Source organism: Mobula hypostoma, chromosome 3 (assembly GCF_963921235.1).
Source record: "Mobula hypostoma chromosome 3, sMobHyp1.1, whole genome shotgun sequence".
Lineage (NCBI taxonomy): Eukaryota > Metazoa > Chordata > Chondrichthyes > Myliobatiformes > Myliobatidae > Mobula > Mobula hypostoma.
Genome location: NC_086099.1, coordinates 128,901,750 through 128,922,957, shown reverse-complemented (window position 1 = coordinate 128,922,957; position 21,208 = coordinate 128,901,750). Strand labels below are relative to the sequence as shown.

The 21,208-nt window shown below is 42.9% G+C and overlaps 1 protein-coding gene across 2 annotated transcripts in view; it reads left to right on the top strand.

The window, feature by feature from the left end:
- The window catches only part of ampd1 (adenosine monophosphate deaminase 1 (isoform M)), a 59,611-nt gene extending 40,211 nt beyond the window's left edge, over positions 1-19,400 (top strand). Inside the window, exons 8-15 of one of the 2 annotated variants that reach the window (XM_063042286.1) lie at positions 1,625-1,756; positions 6,976-7,139; positions 9,382-9,508; positions 10,966-11,129; positions 13,110-13,230; positions 14,394-14,567; positions 16,227-16,337; positions 17,531-19,400. In XM_063042286.1, coding sequence (XP_062898356.1) covers positions 1,625-1,756; positions 6,976-7,139; positions 9,382-9,508; positions 10,966-11,129; positions 13,110-13,230; positions 14,394-14,567; positions 16,227-16,337; positions 17,531-17,689 — 1,152 coding nt within the window. In that variant the 3' untranslated portion in view covers positions 17,690-19,400. Of the gene's footprint in view, positions 1-1,624; positions 1,757-6,975; positions 7,140-9,381; positions 9,509-10,965; positions 11,130-13,109; positions 13,231-14,393; positions 14,568-16,226; positions 16,339-17,530 lie in introns of those variants that run through there. The other variant, XM_063042287.1, reaches the window with a different exon arrangement.
- The last annotated feature ends 1,808 nt before the right edge of the window (positions 19,401-21,208 follow it).

The window sequence follows — 21,208 nt, the reverse complement described above, 5'->3', positions numbered from 1 at the left end:
ATTCCCTAAAAGTGGCATCACAGGTAGATAGGGTCGTAAAGAGAGCTTTTGGTACATTGGCCCTTATTAATCAAAGTATTGAGTATAAGAGCTGGAATGGTTATGATGAGGTTGTATAAGGCATTAGTGAGGCCAAATCTGGAGTATTGTGTTCAGTTTTGGTCACCAAATTACAGGAAGGATATAAATAAGGTTGAAAGAGTGCAGAGAAGGTTTACAAGGATGTTGCCGGGACTTGAGAAACTCAGTTACAGAGAAAGGTTGAATAGGTTAGGACTTTATTCCCTGGAGCGTAGAAGAATGAGGGGAGATTTGATAGAGGTATATAAAATTATGATGGGTATAGATAGAGTGAATGCAAGCAGGCTTTTTCCACTGAGGCAAGGGGAGAAAAAAACAAGAGAACATGGGTTAAGGGTGAGGGGGGAAAAGTTTAAAGGGAACATTGGGGGGGCTTCTTCACACAGAGAGTGGTAGGAGTATGGAATGAGCTGCCAGACGAGGCGGTAAATGCGGGTTCTTTTTTAACATTTAAGAATAAATTGGACAGATACATGGATGGGAGGTGAATGGAGGGATATGGTCCATGTGCAGGTCAGTGGGACTAGGCAGAAAATGGTTCAGCACAGCCAAGAAGGGCCAAAAGACCTGTTTCTGTGCTGTAGTTTCTATGGTTTCTGTGGTTTCTATGAATTGAGGCCTGTGGCAGGTTAGACATAGTCTTGTTGAACGGGAGGGTAGGGTTGAGGGGTCTGCTGTCTCATTCTTATTTTCTCATGCTTTTGAGTTCTTGTGAGATAGCAGAATGACTGAGATAACCAAACAGAACAGTGATGAGATGAATAGTAGGAAAGCACAGAGATAAGAACATGATATGACAACTGTAGAGTGATATTATGTAGACTATGAGTTCACGTTTATCATCATAGGTTAACATGCACATTTGATTGTTATCTACCGTACCTTATGATGTGGGTGATCAAGGTCTTTCCATGACCATGACTGTTCTTGGCAAAGTTTTCTACGGAAGTGGTTTGTCATTGCCTTCTTCTGGGCAGTGTCTTTACAAGATGGGTGACCCCAGCCTGTATCAGTACTCTTCAGAGATTGTCTGCCTGGTGTGAGTGGTTGCAAAACCAGGGTTTGTGATATGAACCAGCTGCTTATACGACCATCCACCACCTGCTCCTATGGCTTCACATGACCCTGATCAGGGTTGGTGAGAGGAGGCTAAGCAGGTGCTACATTTTTCCCAAGGGTGACCTGCAGGCTAGCGGAGGGAAGGAGTGTCTTACACCTCCTTTGGTAGAGACATATCCCTACGCTGCCATCCAAACATACGGTACATACAATATTTATACAAAATTGGTTGACATTCAGATTCAAAAGCCAGATTTTAGGTTGGAATTATTTTGAGAAACATGATTGAATAAATATATGACTAAATATATCCAAGCTGTTTATATGTAAATATCTGACCTGCAAACTGACCGACTAACTTAGTCAAGGAATGACCGGCAAATATCAGTTTTGCAAATAACTTCATATCCCAAGAATGGATAAAAAAATACAATCATCAGTACAGCACAGAAACCAACCAGTCTCTCTAATTATTTTTATCCAGGGTCGTCAGACGTTCCAGCGTTTTGATAAGTTCAATGCCAAGTACAATCCAATGGGTGCCAGTGAGCTCCGTGACCTTTATCTGAAAACAGAGAATGCCATAGATGGAGAATACTTTGCTCATATCATCAAGGTATGTGGTCCTGTTACTCAATTGGTTTATTGCTGTGAAGGAATTGTAATACGATTCTTCACTCTGTTCAGCTTAACCATCACAAGAACTTCTCAGTCCCATAATTCGTATCTCTCACTCTTAAATAGCTCCAATGGTCCATCCTTCCTTTCTGTATAGTCTACACACTCATCTTACGTTCTGGCCTCATGTGCACATCTCCACCTCTTTCTCACCATGGATGGGGAACTGTTCAGCTGCCTTACAGCACACTCTGAGGCTCTCTCCTTAACCTCTGCACACTTCACCTTCTGAAAATGCATCTTCCTGACCAGTCTCTCAGCCAATCTCATTGATTTGAAATCTATACCCTGCCTTTACTAATGCCTTGTCCATTAGTAAAGTTTTGCAAGGTGTTACTTACAAGCTGTTGAATAAGAAATAGGAGTGGGAGTTGGCCAGCTGGCCTGTTGAGCTTACTCCGCCATTCAATAAGATCAAGGCTGATCTAGCCGTAGACTCAGTTCTACTTAACTGCCTTTTCACCACATCCCTTAATTCCCCTGCTATGCAAAAATCTATCTATGTCTCAAATGTATTTAACGAAGTAGCCTCCACTGCCTCCCCACGCAGAGAATTCTCTCTGGGAAAAACAGTTTTTCCTTATTGCTGTCCTAAATCTATTCTCCCCAATATAGAGGCTATTTTGCTTTGTTCTAGTCTCACTTACCAGAGGAAACAACTTTCCTGCCTCTGTCTTATCGCTCCCTTTCATAATTTTATGTTCATATCAGATCCCCTTTCTGAATTCCAGTGAGTATAGTCCCAGGTGACTCAATCTCTCCTCATAGGCTGTCCCTCATCTCCAGAATCAACCTGGTGGACTTCCACTGCCCTGCTTCCAAAGCCAGTATATCTTCAGTCAAGTAAAGAGAACAGGACTGTATGCAGTACTCTAGTTGCATCCTCAATTGTGCTCTGTACAGTTGCAACATAATCTCCCTGCTCATAAATTTAATCCCTCCAGCAATGAAGGCCAATATTCCATTTGCCTTCTTAGACCATAAGTGCATAAGACATAGGAACAGAATTAAGCTATTCGGCCCATCAAGTCTGCTCCGCATTCCATAATGGCTGATCCCTGATCCCACTCAACCCCATACACCTGACTTCATGTCATGTTCTTTGATGCCCTGAGCAATCAGGAAATGATCAACTTCTGCCTTAAGTAGACCCACGGACTTGGCCTTCAATGCAGCCTTCAGAGCATTCCACAGATTCACCACTCTCTGGCTAAAAAATTCCTCCTTACCTCTGTTCTAAAGGGTCGCCCTCAATTTTGAGTTTGTGCCCTCTAGTTCCGGATACCCCACCTTAGGAAACATCCTTTCCACATCCACCCTGTCTAATCCTTTCAACATTTGGTAAGCTTCAATGAGATCCCCCTGCATTCTTCTAAATTCCAGTGAGGACAGGCCCAAACCTGCCGAACACTCCTCATATGTTAACCCCTTCATTCCCAGAATCATCCTTGTTTACCTCCTCTGGACTCTTTCCAATGACAACACAACCTTTCTGAGATAAAGGTCCCAAAACTGTTGACAATACTCCAAGTGTGGCCTGACTAGAGTCTTATAAAGGCTCAGCATTATCTCCTTGTTTTTATATTCTATTTCCTTTGAAATAAGTGCCAACATTGCATTTGCCTTCTTTACCACAAACTCAACCTGTAAATTAACCTTCCAGGAGTCTTGCATGAGGACTCCTAAGTCTCTGTGCACCTCTGATGTTTGAATCTTCCCATGAGCACCTAGGTGTCCTCCAGGTGATCTGGTTTCCTCCCAAAGATGAACTTGTTAGCAGGTTAATTTGTCATTGTGATTAGGCTAATTAGATGCGTTGTTGGGCAGTGTGGCTCATTGGGCCAGGAGGGTCCAACATTGTATCTCTAAGTTAGGGGCTCCCAATCTTTTTTATGCTATGGACCAAAACCATTAAGCAAGGGGTCCATGAACCCCAATAAAAATAAATAAATAAATAAACATGTTTTGTATATTTCTTTGTGCTGCCCCTTATTCTAATAGGATCCAGAGAATATAGGCCAGTCTGATAAATCTTTGTGCATGGGACAATCCCACCACCCCGGAGTCAATCTGGTGAAGATTTGGTGCACTCCTTAGATCACAAGCCTATCCTTGTTTAGGGAGGAAAACTAGACATACACACAACGTTCTGGGTTCAGTCTCACCTGTGTCCTGTACAATAGAGGCACAATACATTCATTCTTATATTCAATCTTTCTTCATTCAGTCAGTCAGTCAGTGGGTGCCATCCCGAATCCGGGGTTGGCGGTTATGCACCTCCATCTTCTTCGATCCTGTGACAGCACCGAATACAACGTCTCCTTCAGTTTGTTCTCACTGGTCGCCTTGGCACCGCCCACCGCCACCCCTGCCGAACTCGAGCCCAAGACCATGACAGCCTCCAGCCACGGCTGCTTCTTCGAGCTCGGCCCTTCCTTAGGCGGAGGCCTTGGGCAGGTCCAGGCACACGGTGCAGCGCCCAAGTTCATCATGTCCCTTCTAACTAGGTGCATAGCATACAATTCGTAGATACGTGGTGAGGCTTTAATCTCTTCCACAGAAGATGGCTGTTGGCTCACAAGGAGCTCATCCGCCCTTTGTTAGGTCTTGTTTTTTTTAGTCCTGCTGGGTGTCCTCACACCCTCCTCACCAGACTAAGTCTGGTGGGGGAGCCGGCTTTTCTCATTAAATTGCAATAAATCTAATTGCTTGTTGTACCTGATTTTAGTAACCTGTGTTCAGGAGCACTCGCTGGGCATCAAAATCTTACAATATTTCACCTTTTTAAAATTCTCCAAATTCTATTTTTTTCCACTAAAGTTGATGAATTTGCATTCCCCCATGCCATATTTCCATCTGCCATGTTCTGGGCCACTCACCCAGTCCCGCTAAATACCACTGAAAATTCTCCAGCTTCTTCTCACACTTCTGTCCTCTACAAGAAGCATTGTAACATACATCAATAGAATTAATAGCCTTATTCTCCTGGTGTATGTTATAACACAACTGACCCAGGTCTGGAGCTCAAGGTCAATACTTCACCCACCAATGTATACAGCCATGGAGTTCGTTCTGTAAGGAGTATGTACATTCTCCCTGTGACTGCATGGGTTTCCTCTGGGTTTTCCGGTTTCCTTCCATATTCCAAGAATATATGGTTATGGTTGATGAGTTGTGGGCGTGCTGTGTTGGCACTGGAGGCATGGTGATACTTGTGAATTCCCTCATTGCAATTCACGGACAGTGTTGGTTGTTGAAGCAAACCAACGCATTTCACTGTATGTTTCAAAGAACAAACAACAAATAAAGCTAATCTTTAATCTTTAAAACACTGGCCTTGCCAATGATGCTCACATCCCTGTGTGTGCATGAACATTTTGTAAGTAGTCCAAAGTACTTCACTTTCCTGCTCCTGTTCACACTCAAGTGATGATTGGTATCTGGCGCTGATCAAGCTGGTTAAATTGGCATCAACCTGGCAGTGGTGGCCATGAAACTGGGTGAAAAAAGTTACAGATTGGTAATATGTAGACTGGAGGATTCAAAGTTCCATCTGGTGAACTACCCAAACCAGGTTTATGCATTGGCCAGCATATACTTCTGTTTAATGGGAGTGAAAATTCAGATCCCTTCATCTACTTAGGACCATATCTGTCATTCTAGGTCAAAACTTAATGTGGAGTAGTTCTTAATATCATGTCCTTGACCAGAAAGAATGAGACAAAAGTAGAGGAATATTATACAAGAGCTTTTTGGGGCTCTGGAGGGAAACTTTTTTGAGAAGTTACTTTGCACTCTAACCACCTTTCCAGGAAGTATAATTCCCATACCTCCAGAGTGTTGCTTGCTCTGGAACAGAACACTTCTTAAAGCAAGCATCTTGCCAGACTGACTTATGTGAATATTGGGCCCTAAAATGGTTCTGGTCGCTTTTTACAGTGTTTAAGTAATAGAGCAATTTATGCCATCTGAATTAACTATCCTCCAATGACCAGTTGTCCATCAATCAATGAACCTGTTAGACAATTCTCTCCATTGAATGGGCACTAACAGTTATAATTTATCTCTATGAGTGAAAGTTATGTGAAGAGAAGACATAGTCAACTAGGCTGCTGATGACCGATATCCAAGCATACCTGTTATGGAAATGAGGAAGAGAGAGCTCTGGGCTTCAAGAGAAATAGGGCAAGTAGTGTCAAAGAAAAAGTTGTTTCTTGTTCTTTAACTTCACCACACCCAGAAGTGTGCGTGACAACTTGAATCTTGAAATGGTGCATGTTCTTTTTTCCTTCTTAAAATATAAGAGCAAATCTTCCCATCATGAATGACTGAAGAAATTAAATCAAAACACTTTCGAGTTTAAAAGAAGAGAGGTGATCTTAGTGAAATATTTAAGATCTCGACTGGGCATAATACAATCTGTTGAGGTGTTTCTGTGGAGGTTAGATCATTAAGGTCATAAAAAAAGAAAGTAGACAATTTTCAGGAAGGATCGGGGAATTGACAGCTACAGAGCTGGCGGAAGGGGAACTGGGGACTGGGGAAGGCATGATCATATTGAGGAACCAAATGAAGGCTTGAGAAGCCAAATACCTCAATCATGTTCCAGTTTCCTGATGTTCTTATGTTCTTCCAGTTATTTACAAAGAGACACAGTGATGGTATCCAATGCTTAAAGATGTAAACTCCTCCTTCACTTTAAACATGTAGTTGTTTACCAACCTTCCTCTGTGCTGTTAGTAACTGGTATAATACTGATTTCATGACATCATGATGCTCTATTTATGAGAAAACCTTGTCCCCTCTGACAATTATTGATAATCCAAACTTAGATTCTTAAAGCTGCCAAAAACCAAACTTTAGTGAGTGAAGGTGCCAGGCCAAGGTAGAATTACAGACATAATCTTATCCTCTTTCATTGGATGCAGAAACCAAGGGACCGGGGGAACGTTATTCTGCATCATGTCCGTAATCCTCTTCCCTTGTTAAATCTGATTTGATGCCCAAGCGCGTGATTGTTTCAGTTTTCAGAGCCAGAATTGGGCTTATTACCACTGACATGCATATGTCATGAAATTGTAAACTCAAGAGATTCTACGAACACAAGAACTTCTGGAATTTAACAGCATCACTAACAGTGGCTCTGTTGTATGGCAGGAGGTGGCGTCGGACTTTGAAGATGCCAAGTACCAGTTTGCAGAGCCACGTTTATCCATTTATGGGCGGTCGCCAGATGAGTGGTCAAAGTTGGCATCGTGGTTTATCAAACACAGGGTCTACTCTGCTCACATGAAGTGGATGATTCAGATCCCCAGAATCTAGTACGTTGGAAGTTGCATTGACTATGTGTCTCTGAGAGATCTGTTGGATTCACTGGATTGATCCTTATATGAATGGGCTGCCTGTATGTGAAAACTTAAGGTTGTTATAGCCAGGGTTGGTAATGGGGTCAAGCTCCCACTACCTATTAAATGCTCCCAACGGTGTGCGCCTCAAATAGCCTCTGACAACCAAATCCAGCTCCTGGACTTCACATAAAAGTTGCTGGCGAACACAGCAGGCCCGGCAGCATCTCTAGGAAGAGGTACAGTTGACGTTTCGGGCTGAGACCCTTCGTCAGGACTAACTGAAGGAAGAGCTAGTAAGAGATTTGAAAGGGGGAGGGGGAGGGGGAGACTCCTACTTTTGGATCTCCCCCTCCCCCTCCCACTTTCAAATCTCTTACTAGGCCTTAGTACCAGTCAGTTTGGGCAGTTGGGGCTCATCAGCTATGGCTGGCTGCTCATCTAGGAGAAGAAAATCTCTGATCTCAAACTTCAGCTGCCTTGCGGCTGTATCTACTCCTGGGGAAGTCTTTGGGAGTAAACACCAAGGAGAAATCTGGAGGTGGAGTCCCTAAGGCAGCCCTATGTTGAGTTCAATGCTGACTAGCAACTCCTGCGATGTTGCTGGAGCCAGAATGTATCGGCCCCTCCCGTTCCTTTGGGTTCATCAGATGAGTGGAGTGGGGGAGCTTGCTACATGGGCAACAATTTGCTCCCCATATCATGCTGCCCAGGCTTGCATATCTAGAGAGCTAGGACACAATATCCATGGTCGACCCAGACTGAAGGAGGCCTCTCATGTGTAAAGAAGTGTGAAAAAGATCAAAGGGTAACGGGCATAGTGAGGTAAAGTAATAATTCTGATTAGAGAGACTGGTTCACAACTGAACTTGCTCCTTGTTTCACTATTAGGCTTTGATGACATGTCAGGTTTGAATACTGAGTTCTCAGAGCATGTACAATACAATCCAAAGGCAGCTGCAACTATTCCACCAAACCTCACTGTACTTTGAATGCAATGCTGTGGAGGGAGAAAGGTGCAATGGATCAAAAGAATATTTTTGCAATAAGTGAGATGGGATAAGCAACCTAATAATCTGGGAAGAATGAACACAGAAAATTAGGAAGATAAGGATTCGCTACTGGGGTTAAGAAAGTGTAATTCTCATGATCATTGTCATACAACATAGAAACAACTCTTTGGCCTATGGTGTCAATACCATCCGTTAAGCACGTGCTTCTGAAATTCTGAACCAATTCCACAGTATTTTCCCATATTACCATTAACTCCCCCAGGTTCCATCTGCATATTGGGAACAATTTACAATATCTGCAAGCACGTAGAGTCATATAGTACAGCACAGAAACTGGTCCTTCAGCCCATCTAGCCTGTGTAAAACCATTTAAACTCCCTACTCCCATTGACCTGCATTCAGATCATAGTCCCCCATATCCTTCCCGTCCATGTCTTTGTGGATGCGAACTCTCTGTTGAGGGAAGAAGCACTGGGGACAGAATTATGGGCACAAGCAAGCAATAGCACCTCCTTGGCTGACGTGATAGCTGAATAATCCTATCATGTGCCACAATTGCGTACACCATTTAACTCAATTTCATTGACAGAAAAATTTTGTGAAGAGTTCTTTAGGCCTGCATGGGGCACCGGAGAGCATGGGCTCCAAAGTTTTTAGAGCTCCTGAATTGATTAATTGTTGTTCATTAATAGTCATTAATTGGTTAGAGTTCCTTGTGTTTTTCTCAGCGACTCACTCTTTGTAATGTGGTCTCCTGGTGCCTTCTGTTTAAGCTTGCTAAGTTTATTTTGATTGGCTCAGGGATTCCGTGTTAGTTGTATTATCTAAGAGGATACCTGATTAGTGCCAGTCACGGGGTCCTCGTTTTGAGAATATTACTTCTTGTAGTATTGCTCGGCCAAGTCACCAATGTTCTTTTTAAATTATTATGAATAAATTCTCATTGCCATCTCTACATCATGTCTTTCCTTCATACTTGGGTTCTGATATTGCCAGCAAACGTTGTGACAAATTGACCATAAAATTTAGGTGTGGATGGAAGAGGCTAGCTGTGAGCAATTTACAAATGAACCACCCTCGTGGGGCTACTGGCTTTCCTGAATGCTCTCTAACAGTTGAAATTAGTCACTGTTTAGATATTCCCACATTTCTGTCACTTGCTCTTCTACTTCTAGTTTCTGATTTTTTTTCCATATGTTTTTAAGTGATATTTTCAGGGCTCAAAATGTCATCCCACACTTTGGAAAAATGCTTGAAAACATCTTCCTGCCGATCTTTGAAGCCACAGTGAATCCTCAGAGTAACATCAAGCTCAGCATTTTCCTCAAACACGTGAGTAAAGATGTCAGGTGCTCTTCAGTAGGGCCCACCTCACCATCCCGTGGGCTCTGTGATGTCAGTATTCATGGGAAGGGGTCGTTAGCTTCAAATGGTTGATAGCAAGCTCTCAGTGGAAGCAAACATCAAAGAAGTAAAAGTGGTTGCCAGTTCCTTATGACCGAAAACATATGAGTGCACAATATCAAAATTGCCTTCGATCCTATAATATAATAACACTAAAATTGTGTAGCATTTCCAGATGCTGGTTCTCACTTCTGGTGGCTGAAACAGAGTGTACATTACAACAGTTAAAATATCTATACCGTCCTTCGTGGGCCATCTTTCCTTCATGTGTTGTCAATGATCTCGAGGCATCTTAAGAACTCGAGTTTTCCTCGTGTCTTGAACAACAAAGGTCAGAGTAAATGTATTATCAAATTACATGTATACAACCCGGAGATTCATTTTCTTGTGGGCATACCCAATAAAATCTTCAAATTGAATTAGATAAAATCACAGAATTATTCCAAGGAAGGACTGTGTTTTCTCCATAAGTCTATGTTGGCTGCCAGCCAGCTTAACAAAATCCCATCACTCCCAATTTTTTCTTCCCATTGCCATAAAGATTCTTCTCCATTAAGTATCAATCTAATTCCTTTTGAAGGCAATGGTTAATTACACTGTGAAGACATACTTTTCTCACGTAATCATTTTATATTTTTCCAGAATTGTAAATCTCTGCCTTCTAGTTCTTGAACCTATGCAGATAGAAACAGATTCCCTCTGTTTACCCTATGTAGAACAGTCACCATCTTGTGTGCCTCCACCAACCCACCTTTCTACATTAAACAGAGACAACCTTCAAAAAATACTTGGTTGGCCATTAAGGTGATGAGATTGTGAAGACATGTAAGGGTATCGGACTTAAAAATAATTGAAAGAATTGAAGTGCATTGAAGGGAAAAGAATAGTGAGGGCTAGTGACTAGTACCTAGGGATGTGGATTATTCTAATGTGGGTACAGGGAGCCACAAACTAAAATAGAGACATGGAAGGAAGCAGCACGTCAGAGGAACTTCACTGATGATGTTATACGTGCACCCAGTGCTGTAATAGAAAATTGGAGTTACTGCTAGATAATAATTTTATTCTGTAATCAGGACCTAGTCTGTTACTTAATTAAGTCTTGCTGTAGCCACCATTCTGTTATCAAAACATAGTTTTACTAGTAATCTCATCAACAGGGAATACAGTACAAGTTGTATCGAACACATACTCAGGTAGACAGGCTTTGGCCAGTCTCCTGGTGCACACTAGTTTTCAATAACTTGCCTGTTATTTTGAACACCAACTCTGTGTGATTAAGTCCTCTGTAAATACAAGTCTTTATTGCAACATCAGCCTTTGTGATCAATAACAGCTTCAGGTTGGTTGGTAAGCCTCCTTTTCTCTTTCCTTCATTGACCCAGATCACTGCCTTTGACAGCGTGGATGATGAGTCCAAACATAGTGGTCATATGTTCTCCACAAAGAGTCCAAAACCTGAGGAATGGAACATCCCAAAGAACCCTTCGTACACCTACTACCTCTGCTATATGTATATTAACATCATGGTCCTAAACAACCTGCGGAGGTAAAGCCCTTTAATCAGTCATGCGGGGCAAGGTGGGGTCATAGAATTTGTTCTTATATTATCAGATGTACAGAAAATTCTGATCTCTCATGTTGCTGAAATCTTATTGTCTTCTTTTGCCTTTACTCAAAGCCCATCCCATATAACCATATAACAATTACAGCACGGAAACAGGCCATCTCGGCCCTTCTAGTCCATGCCGAACTCTTATTCTCTCCTAGTCCCACCGACCTGCACTCAGCCCATAACCCTCCCTTCCTTTCCTGTCCATATATCTATCCAATTTAACTTTAAGCAACAACATCGAACCTGCCTCAGCCACTTCTGCTGGAAGCTCGTTCCACACAGCTACCACTCTCTGAGTAAAGAAGTTTCCCTCATGTTACCTCTAAACTTTTGTCCTTCACTGGCTGAGCCTGTCTGCTGCTGAACACCTCATCCGTGACTTTTTCCCAGTGGAATCTATGGCTCCACTGCTCTCTGGATGACTTGTCACTTTCTACATCTTGGTAATCAGTGCACATTAAAAACTACCAATCATATTGTAATCCACAGCAAACACTATTCACTGTCTTCCGGTGCTTATTCATTTACAACTCTGGATTTGGCGATATCTCAGTTACATTGTTGTCATCATTGAAATCAATACACTGCACAGAGTCATCCCACTAATATCACCCCTGGCTTTACAGTCTGTAAAGATCTCAGCACTCTTCCAACCCTGGTCCCATGGTCATTGTCTCTGGAGATCTGTCCACTACACAGAGGCATCTCTCCCTTCCACTATTATCACCCCTTGCTTTGCAGTCTGTGAAGATCTCTGCACTCTTCCAATTCTGGTCCCTTATTCAATATGGTTATATCTGGCTTAAACTCTGCAAATCCATCCTCATCCACTCTGCCTCCCTAGCTGCCCTCCATGACATTGCTCTCTAATGTCTCTGACTTTGTCCTAGCCTTTAATCAGTGTATTTTCTTTGCCCTCAGTTTCAAATATTACATGATAAAAGTTGGAGGAGAAGTCATTGGAACAGTTTATTACCTAAATGGGGAAATGTGAATATCTCTGTTGTTGAATCCACACTCATAACAGAGAGATTGATCCTTATTTGCTTGAACAAACTCCAGAACTGTGACAGTCGCAGAAACGGCAAACGTTAGCTTTAGGATGTAGGATTTCTTCATTTATTGAATTACAACTGGTTTAGGGTAGAAGATTTAACTGTTTAATGTGGAGGTGGCTGCATTTAGTGTTTCTGGGGGAATGTGGAAGTGATTAAGGGTAAAATTTGATAGAAAATTACCATCCAGGAAGCTAAGCTCCAAACTGTACCATGAGATGGAGGAACATCTTTTCTGAAAGGTCTTCCAGTTTGAAAACTAAATCAGAATCAGAATCAGGTTTGCTGTCATTGACGTATGTTATAAAATTTGTTGCCTTATGACAGTGGTACAGTGCAAGGCATAAGAATTATTATAGGCTATAAAAATAATAAATAAATAATGCAAAAGATGAAAAATAAGGTAATGTTCAGAAATCTAATAGCAGAGGGGAATAGGTTGTTCCTAAAATGTTGAGTGGGTGTCTCCAGGCTCCTGTACCTCTTCCTCAGTGGCAGTAATGGGAAGAGAACATGTCCCAAATGGTGAGAGTCCTCCATGATGAAGCCCCATTCTAGAGGCATCACCTTTTGGAGATGTCCTGAATGTGGGGAGATTGTACTTGTGATGGAGCTGGCTGAGTTAAAGCTGGTTTGGTTTGTCATGACAAAGCAAGACCTTGCATCTGGACTCTGACATATTGCACACTCTGGGTCAATTCACTGAACAGATTATGCACTGAGTGCTACGTTCTGCAGGCTGCTTTTCTTTGTGCAAATGTTCAATAATTTTGAACTGCTCTTGAGGACGGCGTGGTTAAAATGACTGGGTAATCTTGAGTACTTTGAAACTAGTGGACTTTCTTTGGCTTCCTTTCAGAGAACGAGGGCTAAACACCTTCATGTTTCGGCCTCACTGTGGTGAGGCAGGAGCTGTGACACACCTCCTGGCAGCATTCATGACTGCTGATAACATCTCACATGGACTTAACCTAAAAAAGGTTTGTATCAGAGAGAAGGGGGATTGGGAGGGAGAAAGATGAGTCCCATCAAGAACATCTTTGGCTGAAGGAAACATTCATTCGTGCAAGGGTCTCCATTCATATGTCTGTTGAATCGGGAGTAAGTTCGGCTGGGAATAGCCCAAGTAGACTCTCAGCCTGGAAAGATGTAGATTAGTGGAGATGGTGATATGGCTTGGAATTCCTGAATCACTGGCCCAGGTTAATGGAAGATTGGAGACCAAATCTGAGAATGTGCGCAGATCTGTAGAAGCCTTATGTTCGCCAACAGTGGTTTCTTAAGCAGAACTCCCAGATGGGTGCCCCATTGAACATTTCCGTTAGGGTGAACAACGGGTCCTCCTGCCAATTGGTAACTAGCAGGGATCCCAGCTCAGTGATCCAGCAGAGATGGGGTAGGAGTTCCTAGCTATGAAAACAGAGTGGGCATACCAAAAAATGTATCACATGAGGGAGAAAGAGATACAGGGACAGAGAGAGAGAGAGAGACAGGGAGATACAGACAAAGACAGAGAAAAAGAGAGAGAGACAACAGAGAGAGGAGGGAGAGAGAGAAAGAGAGACAGAGAGACAAAAAGGTAGAGAGACAGAGATGCTCAATATGAAATAGCAAGTCAAGAGAAGATTTGATGAAAGAGAAAAGAGAATCTGGAATACTAAACCAGATTTAAAACTGAATAGCAATGAAGCTATGAAAAAAAGAAACAAAAATTAAATTAATAATAAACCTGACTGATTTAACCATCAAGTGTAGAGTATTCAGAAACGCAAACACGAGGAATTCTGCAGATGCTGGAAATTCAAGCAACACACATCAAAGTTGCTGTGTATCAAAGCATCCAAGTGTGGAATATTATCAATTTTTAGACTGATACTGTACTCTGTATACAACTGTGTCCCTAAGCAAAGCTGTGAAGTTGAAAGGTTCCTCGATGAATTAGTATCTGCCCTGTGGGCATGTTTCAGTGAGTGGTTCAAATGTTGCTCCTCCATTTCTCTTGCTTTCTCCTGGGAAGGCCAGAAGTCAGTTTGTAAGTCAGATGAACACACTCCAACGCAAGGAGGCACTGGTGAGGCAGTCACACACTAGGTGGGGCCCGAAACTGTGAAGCTTGTGTTTAGGAATGCTTTTTATCTTTCAGAGTCCAGTGCTGCAGTACTTGTACTTCCTGGCTCAGATCCCCATCGCCATGTCTCCTCTCAGCAACAATAGCCTCTTCCTGGAGTACGCCAAAAATCCACTACCTGAGTATCAGAAGAAAGGCCTGATGGTCTCACTGTCCACTGATGATCCCATGCAGTTCCACTACACCAAGGTTAGAACAACTTAGGTCACTCAGCCAGTAAACCTGGAACCAGCCCAATGTCTTACTGAAGGAAAGCAATGCATCCTTAAGACTAATTAGGACAAGACGTTGCACACTATCCAATGTGGCATATACAGGCCTTGATTTGTGCTAAAATGGTTGCTTCTACCTAGGGAACCAATGACTACCACTCCCTATAACAGCAAGGACTTTTTATTTCTAAAGCACCTTTCAGGGCTTCAGAATGAACCAAATTGCATTAAGGAAGCTGAGGTTCTTCTAAGGCAGGGGTTCCCAACATGGGGACCATGGACCCCTCGGTTAATGGCATAAAAAAGTTTGAGAGCCCCTGTTCTAAGGCAGTATCTGTGTTTGTAAGTTGGCAGATTGTATAGTGCACAGCAAGGCTTAGCAAATTGGTATTTTATTGATATTTTTTGAGAGATCAAGAATAGTCGGGATGTGACCTCCCTTGATCCTCCTCAAGTACTGCTGTGGAATTTGATAGCTAATCTAAAGCAGACTGAAGCGGACCTGGGTAAACATTATTGCTGACATATATCATGTAATTTGACGTGTTGTGGCAGCAAAGCAGTGCAAGACCTAAAATTATTTTAAGTTTTGAATAATAAATTAATAAATAAATAGCACAAAAAGGGGAATAGGTTAGTTCATGGACTGCTCGGAAATCCGATGGCAGAAGGGAAGAAACTGTTCCCAAAATGCTGAGTGTGGGTTCTTGAGGATCCTGTACCTCCTTCTTGATGGTGATAATGAGAAGAGGGCATGTCCCGGACAGTGCAATTCCTTATTAATGGATGCCGACTTCGTGGGGCACTTCCCCTGGAAGATGTCCTCGCTGGTGGGGAGGCTTCTGCCTGTGATGAAGCTGCCAGAGTCTACAACCATCTGCAGCCTCATTTGATTCTCTGCTCAGTGGAGGCTCCATACCAGCCGTGAAACAACCATCAGAATACTCACCACCACAGATCTATAGAAATTTGTAGGAGTGATATACCAAACCTCCTCAAACTCTTAACGAAGCAGAGGTGCTGGCATGCCTTCTTTGTGATAGTATTAATGTTGTCATGAGCCCTGTATTTGTTAATTGTTACATTACCTAGAGTCGTTTAGCACTTCTGCTTTCTGTTTAATCTTGTCAAGTTTATTTTGACTGGCACGGATTGTCAGCCTACTGTGATTATTTAAAGTGGACTCCTGATTGGTGCTGATCACAGGGTCCTTGTTTGTGTGTTTGCACAATGATCCGTCTCGTGGTGTTGCTCGGTCACATCATCCATGTTCAGTTGGAACTCTTATGATTTAACTCCTGTTTCTGTTTATGCATGTGAGTCTGCTGTTCCTCCACACCTGGGTTCAGTCATTTGTCAGCCCAAACTGTGACAAACGTGTTGAGCCCAAGATAAATCCTCTGAGACGTTGGTGCTCAGGAACTTAAAGCTGCTCACCCTTTCCCAGGTGCCTGGACCTGAAGGGCTTGTTTCTGTGCTGTATGATATTATCATCTATGATTTCTATGATCATTAGTCCATCCAATAGTTTCCAATCCAGTAATGTAACTATACAACACTATTCTTCTGTGCTTCAATATTACTGTGTATGGCGTAACATGCCTAACCTGTTTTTCATTGTGTCTCACACGGACAGGAGCCACTGATGGAAGAATATGCCATTGCCGCTCAGGTCTTCAAGCTGACTACTTGCGATATGTGTGAAATAGCACGTAACAGCGTCCTACAGAGTGGCCTCTCCAAGGAGGTAAACGGTCCACTCGGGGATATCTAAACCTCTATCTGGGAGCTTTCCGACACAAAGGCAGCTGAAAGGCAGGCAGGGGCAACTCTTTTTGCAGAGACAGGTGAAGTGCTGTGGAGACTAGATCACTGGAGGTATTTAAAGTGAAGATAGGTTTTCTTTTTAAGATTGGAATATGGATGACAGGAGTTGAGACCTGGGGCAGATCATATTCAGTGGTTGGTCAGGTTTGGTATTGATTTTAAGTACAGAGTGAAGCTTTTGTTCGGAATGCCACCAAGACAGCTCATTCCATACATGAGCACATATGAGTGGCATAAAGGAAAATAGAATTCATAATAGAGTGCTACAGTTACAACTCAACTCTTCAGCAGTTGGTGACCAGACCAGACTCGTGCATCCCACCACACTTCTGTGATTTCGAAAACTTCTCCTGGCCTAGCTCCTTTAGGTTTGACTACACCTCTCGCAGGGGAAGGCTGTGTTTGTAATTAACACTGTACACCAACATGCACCGGAAAACACAAGACAAATGCAATGTTAGCATTCACTTCCAGAGGACTAGAGCACAAAGGCAAGGATTTATTGCTGTGGTTTTGTGAGGAGTTGGTTATACAATGTTTGGAATATTGTGAATACCTTTGGACCCTGTTTCTATGGAAAGAAGTGCTGGCCCTGGAGAGGGTCCATAGGAGATTCAGAAGAACAACCTGGAGAATGAAAGGCAAGGTATATGAGGAGCATATGATGGCTCTGGGCCCATACTCAGTGGAGTTCAGAAGGATGGTGGAGGGGGGGGGAAATCCCATTGAAACCTGCTAGGAACTGAAAGGCCTGGATGTGTAGAGGATGTTTCCATTAGTAGGAAGTCTAGACTCTAAGAGCATAACCTCAGGATAAAGAGACATCCCTATAGAACTGAGATAGGGAGGAACTGAGTCAGCTAGAGGGGGTGAATCTGTGGAATTCAGTGCTACCCTGGGCTGTTGAAATCAAATCATTGGGTGCATTTGAGGCAGCGAATAACAGGTTCCTGATTGGTAAGGGGGTTAGGGGTAACGGAGTGAAGATGGGAGAATGCGGTTGAGAAAAAATAAGTCAGCCATGACTGAATGGCAGACCAGACTCAGTGAGACGAATTCTACTCTATATCTTACGGTTTCATGTATATGCTACCATTTAATTTTATCTTCTAGGAGAAAATCTGCTTTCTCGGACCAAATTACCACAAAGAAGGCCCAGAAGGCAATAACATCCAGAAGACGAATGTAGCTCAGATACGGATGGCCTATCGCTACGAAACACTCTGCTATGAACTTAACCTGATCAGAGAAGGACTTCAGGATCTGGAGTGAAAGGACTGCCACTGAGCCAGCAATGTGAATTAGTCTGCTGGGGGTCAGGATACATTTTCTTGTAGTTCTAGTTGCTCATGTCTGAAGCGACAATCCTGTCCCTTAGGGGAAATTACCAGTGATTGCAGTGAAGTGTCACACAAACCCATGGCAGGCTGATGCTTAGCCTTTCAATGACAGTAGATGTGTAATGGGAAGGAAGAAATTCTGCTGCCCACCAATTCTCAGCTTCAACCACAGCCGGAGAATACTTCAGTTTCCATTCAGTTGAATGTTTCTGCATGTTTCTGTTGTGTAATTGTTGGACAGGAAGTGAAATGGAGGACTTAGTCTATTTTCTTTTGTCCATTTTTAAAAAAGGTTGTTACAAGAAAAAGTGCCAGCAAGGGCTTGGAATTCCCTACTGTCTTGTGTGCTGTTTCTTTCCTATCAACATCTGTTCTCCTTGGACAGTCCCTCAGTATGACTTGATTCCAATCCGATCACTAGTCATGATGCCAGTGATCGGTACATTGGCTTATTAGTGTTATGTAATGAGGTACAGTGAAAAGCTTTGTGTTGTATGCTATTCACGCAGATCTTCCCAACACATCAGCTCATTGAGGTCGTGCGAGGGAAAAGAATAACAGAGTGAAGATCAGAGCGTTACTGTTACTGAGAAAGTGTAGCGCAGGCAGATCATTGGAAGCAAGAGCTAAGACAAGATCGACCATGAGGTCCACGGTCCACCTTATCTTACTGGGGAACTATTCAATAGTCTTGTAGAAACTGTCCTTGATCCTGGTGGTGTCCCTTGTTTGAATTGTCTCGCTCCTCCTTTTGCTCCATGCTGCCGGAGTCCTGGGTCTTGAGCAAGGTTTAATCAATGCAATTTGTGGATTGGACTCTGCAGCTCACGTTGTGATGTGTTTCTGCTTTCTAGTTGCTTCTTTTTTTTTTGCTGCTGCTTTGTGCAATTTTGATGGGAGTGACCTGGAGATAATGAGTAACGCAGTAGTAGATGGAGCTGGACTGAGCTGAACTGAATCTGCCTTGACTCTCGCAATGCTGTGTTTTATATGCTGTGCTTTTCACGTGTTTTTTTGCCATTTGCGCTGTTTATTTATTTGGTACATGGAGGGGGGTAATGTTTTGTTTTGAGCAGGTTCCATGGTTCTTTTTGTTTCGTGGCTGTCTGTGGGAAGGTGAATCACAAGGTTGATATACTGCATGAATAATTAGATAATAAATGGTCTTTGAACCTTTGGTAGATGCCAAAGAGGGAACTGCAGTCTCTGTATAGGTGTCAGGAAGTATTTGGGTGTGCTCACAATTTGTGCTTCCCTTCCTTTGCCTGTGCTCCTAAATGGTGCCCGTGACTTATCTATTCGCTTCTTCCTGGGCTGTCCCACAGGGTCAAGGGGATGGTAGTGTATCCTTGGGCATGATGGTGGCATAGTGGTTAGCACAACGCTTTACTGTACAGGCGACCTGGGTTCAATTCCCACCACCGCCTGCAAGGAGCTTTACGTTCTCCCTGTGACTACGCGGGTTTCCTCCGGGTGCTCTGGTTTCCTCCCACAGTCCAAAGGCACACTGGTCGGTAGGTTAATTGGTTATTGTAAATTGTCCTGTGATTAGGCTCGGGTTAAGTTGGGGATTGCTGGGTGGTGTGGCTTGAAAGGCCAGAAGGGCCTATTCTGTGATGTATCTCAATAAATAAACACGAATAACAAAGAATAATTTGCTTCCATTTCAATTCTATAACTTTGGAGATGGTTGATTAGATCAATGAAGGAACCACAGACTCTAATATATCTGGTGTAGGAGACATTTAATGCAAGAGGTGATACATGCCTTGCACTATGTTGTGCTCTGTGTGCTCCCAAAAGTAAAAACTCATCATTCACCGTGCCATCTGGAATTCTCCTTCCACATTTTGATTGATCAAGAAACATGATTTTCCATGTGGTGTAGGAATGTTTCACTGTGACAAGGCACTTTTCCATCCTTGAGTCACTTCTTCTATCCTCTTGAGTATCTCTGGTGTGGCAGACCTGAAGTCTAGCTACTCAATGACGTGACCTGCCCTTTGGACTGGAGGACACTTGGGCCTGGACCAGGGCAATGACGCAGATTCATCTGTCCAGCCGGTGGATATGGAGGCTTTGGCAGAGAAATTGCCGGTCAGAGTCCGAGTTGAGTTTATTGTCATGCACACAAGCACATACATGTACAGGTGCAATAGAAAAACTTACTTGCATCAGCATCACAGGAACATAGCATCATACAAACAGAATTCACAGGAAAAACATAAATTACTCACCATTTTACATACATACCCGGAACAGCAGAGTACAAGAAAGGGCTCTTCGGCCCACAGTGTTGTGCCAAATCAACTGAAAGGTAAATCAAATACCCCCCTCCCGTAAACACTAATCCTTCCTATCCATACAATGTCCATATCCCTCCATCTTCCTCATATTTCTGTGCCTGTCCAAGTGTCTCTTAAAAGCCTCTTGTGAATTTGCCTCTACCACCACACCAGGCAGCACATTCCAGGCATCCACCGCTCCCTCAAGTGAAAGACTCACCTTGTACGTCCCCTTTGAACCTACCCCCTCTCACCTTCAATGCATGCCCTCTGATATTAGACACTTCCACCCAGGAAAACGGATTCTCCCTGTCTGCTCTATCATTCTTTTCATAATCTTACCTTTCTCTATCAAGAAAGAAAACAATTAGAAAAAAAAGTACACTAAGTAGAAAGTGTACAAAGTGGTCATAACTTTGCTAAAGTGTAGTGAATAGAATAGTGCCGGTTGGTTCAGGGACCGAAGGCTTGAATGGTAATATCTCACCAACATTTGTAACACATCGCTCGGCCATTGCTTTCAAGCAATAATTTCCTCATTCTTACTTTCCTTCTTTGTGTGTCATTCAGGAAAAGTGACTCACTCTTGGCCGTGCTGTCAAAAGCTGCGTGATCATTCACACTGAGCTTTGCACACTAGCATTGACTGATGTCAGTGGGAGGAGTGAGAGTTTAAAGTGTCAGCTACAACTAGTTCAGTGTTCCTGGGTTAGGAAGAATAAGTCTGTTTTACATTAGACAGGCATGTACACCAGCTGAGATCAAGTAAGTCTTAGCTGGTTCAGGTCATGGAGGCTTGAGACTACAACATAAAACCTCCTTAAATTGGTTTTGCTCTCCTCATGATATTCTCTGGCTGTGACGGATCCTGTACAGGAGAATGGGAACAGGCATGTGAACTGTATGACCTGTGTCCAGATTCAGGGAAAGGATGAGTGCTGTGGACAGCAAACAAATAATTGGTTACATCTCAAAGTTCAAAGGAAATTTATTAATAAGATACATGTATGTCACCATATATACCCTTGGCATTCTTGCAGGCATTCATAATATATACAAGCAACACAGTACGATCAATGAAAGACCATATCCAATAACAGGGGTCCCCAACCTTTTTTGCACCACGGACCAGTTTAATATTGACAATATTCTTGCGGACCGGCCGA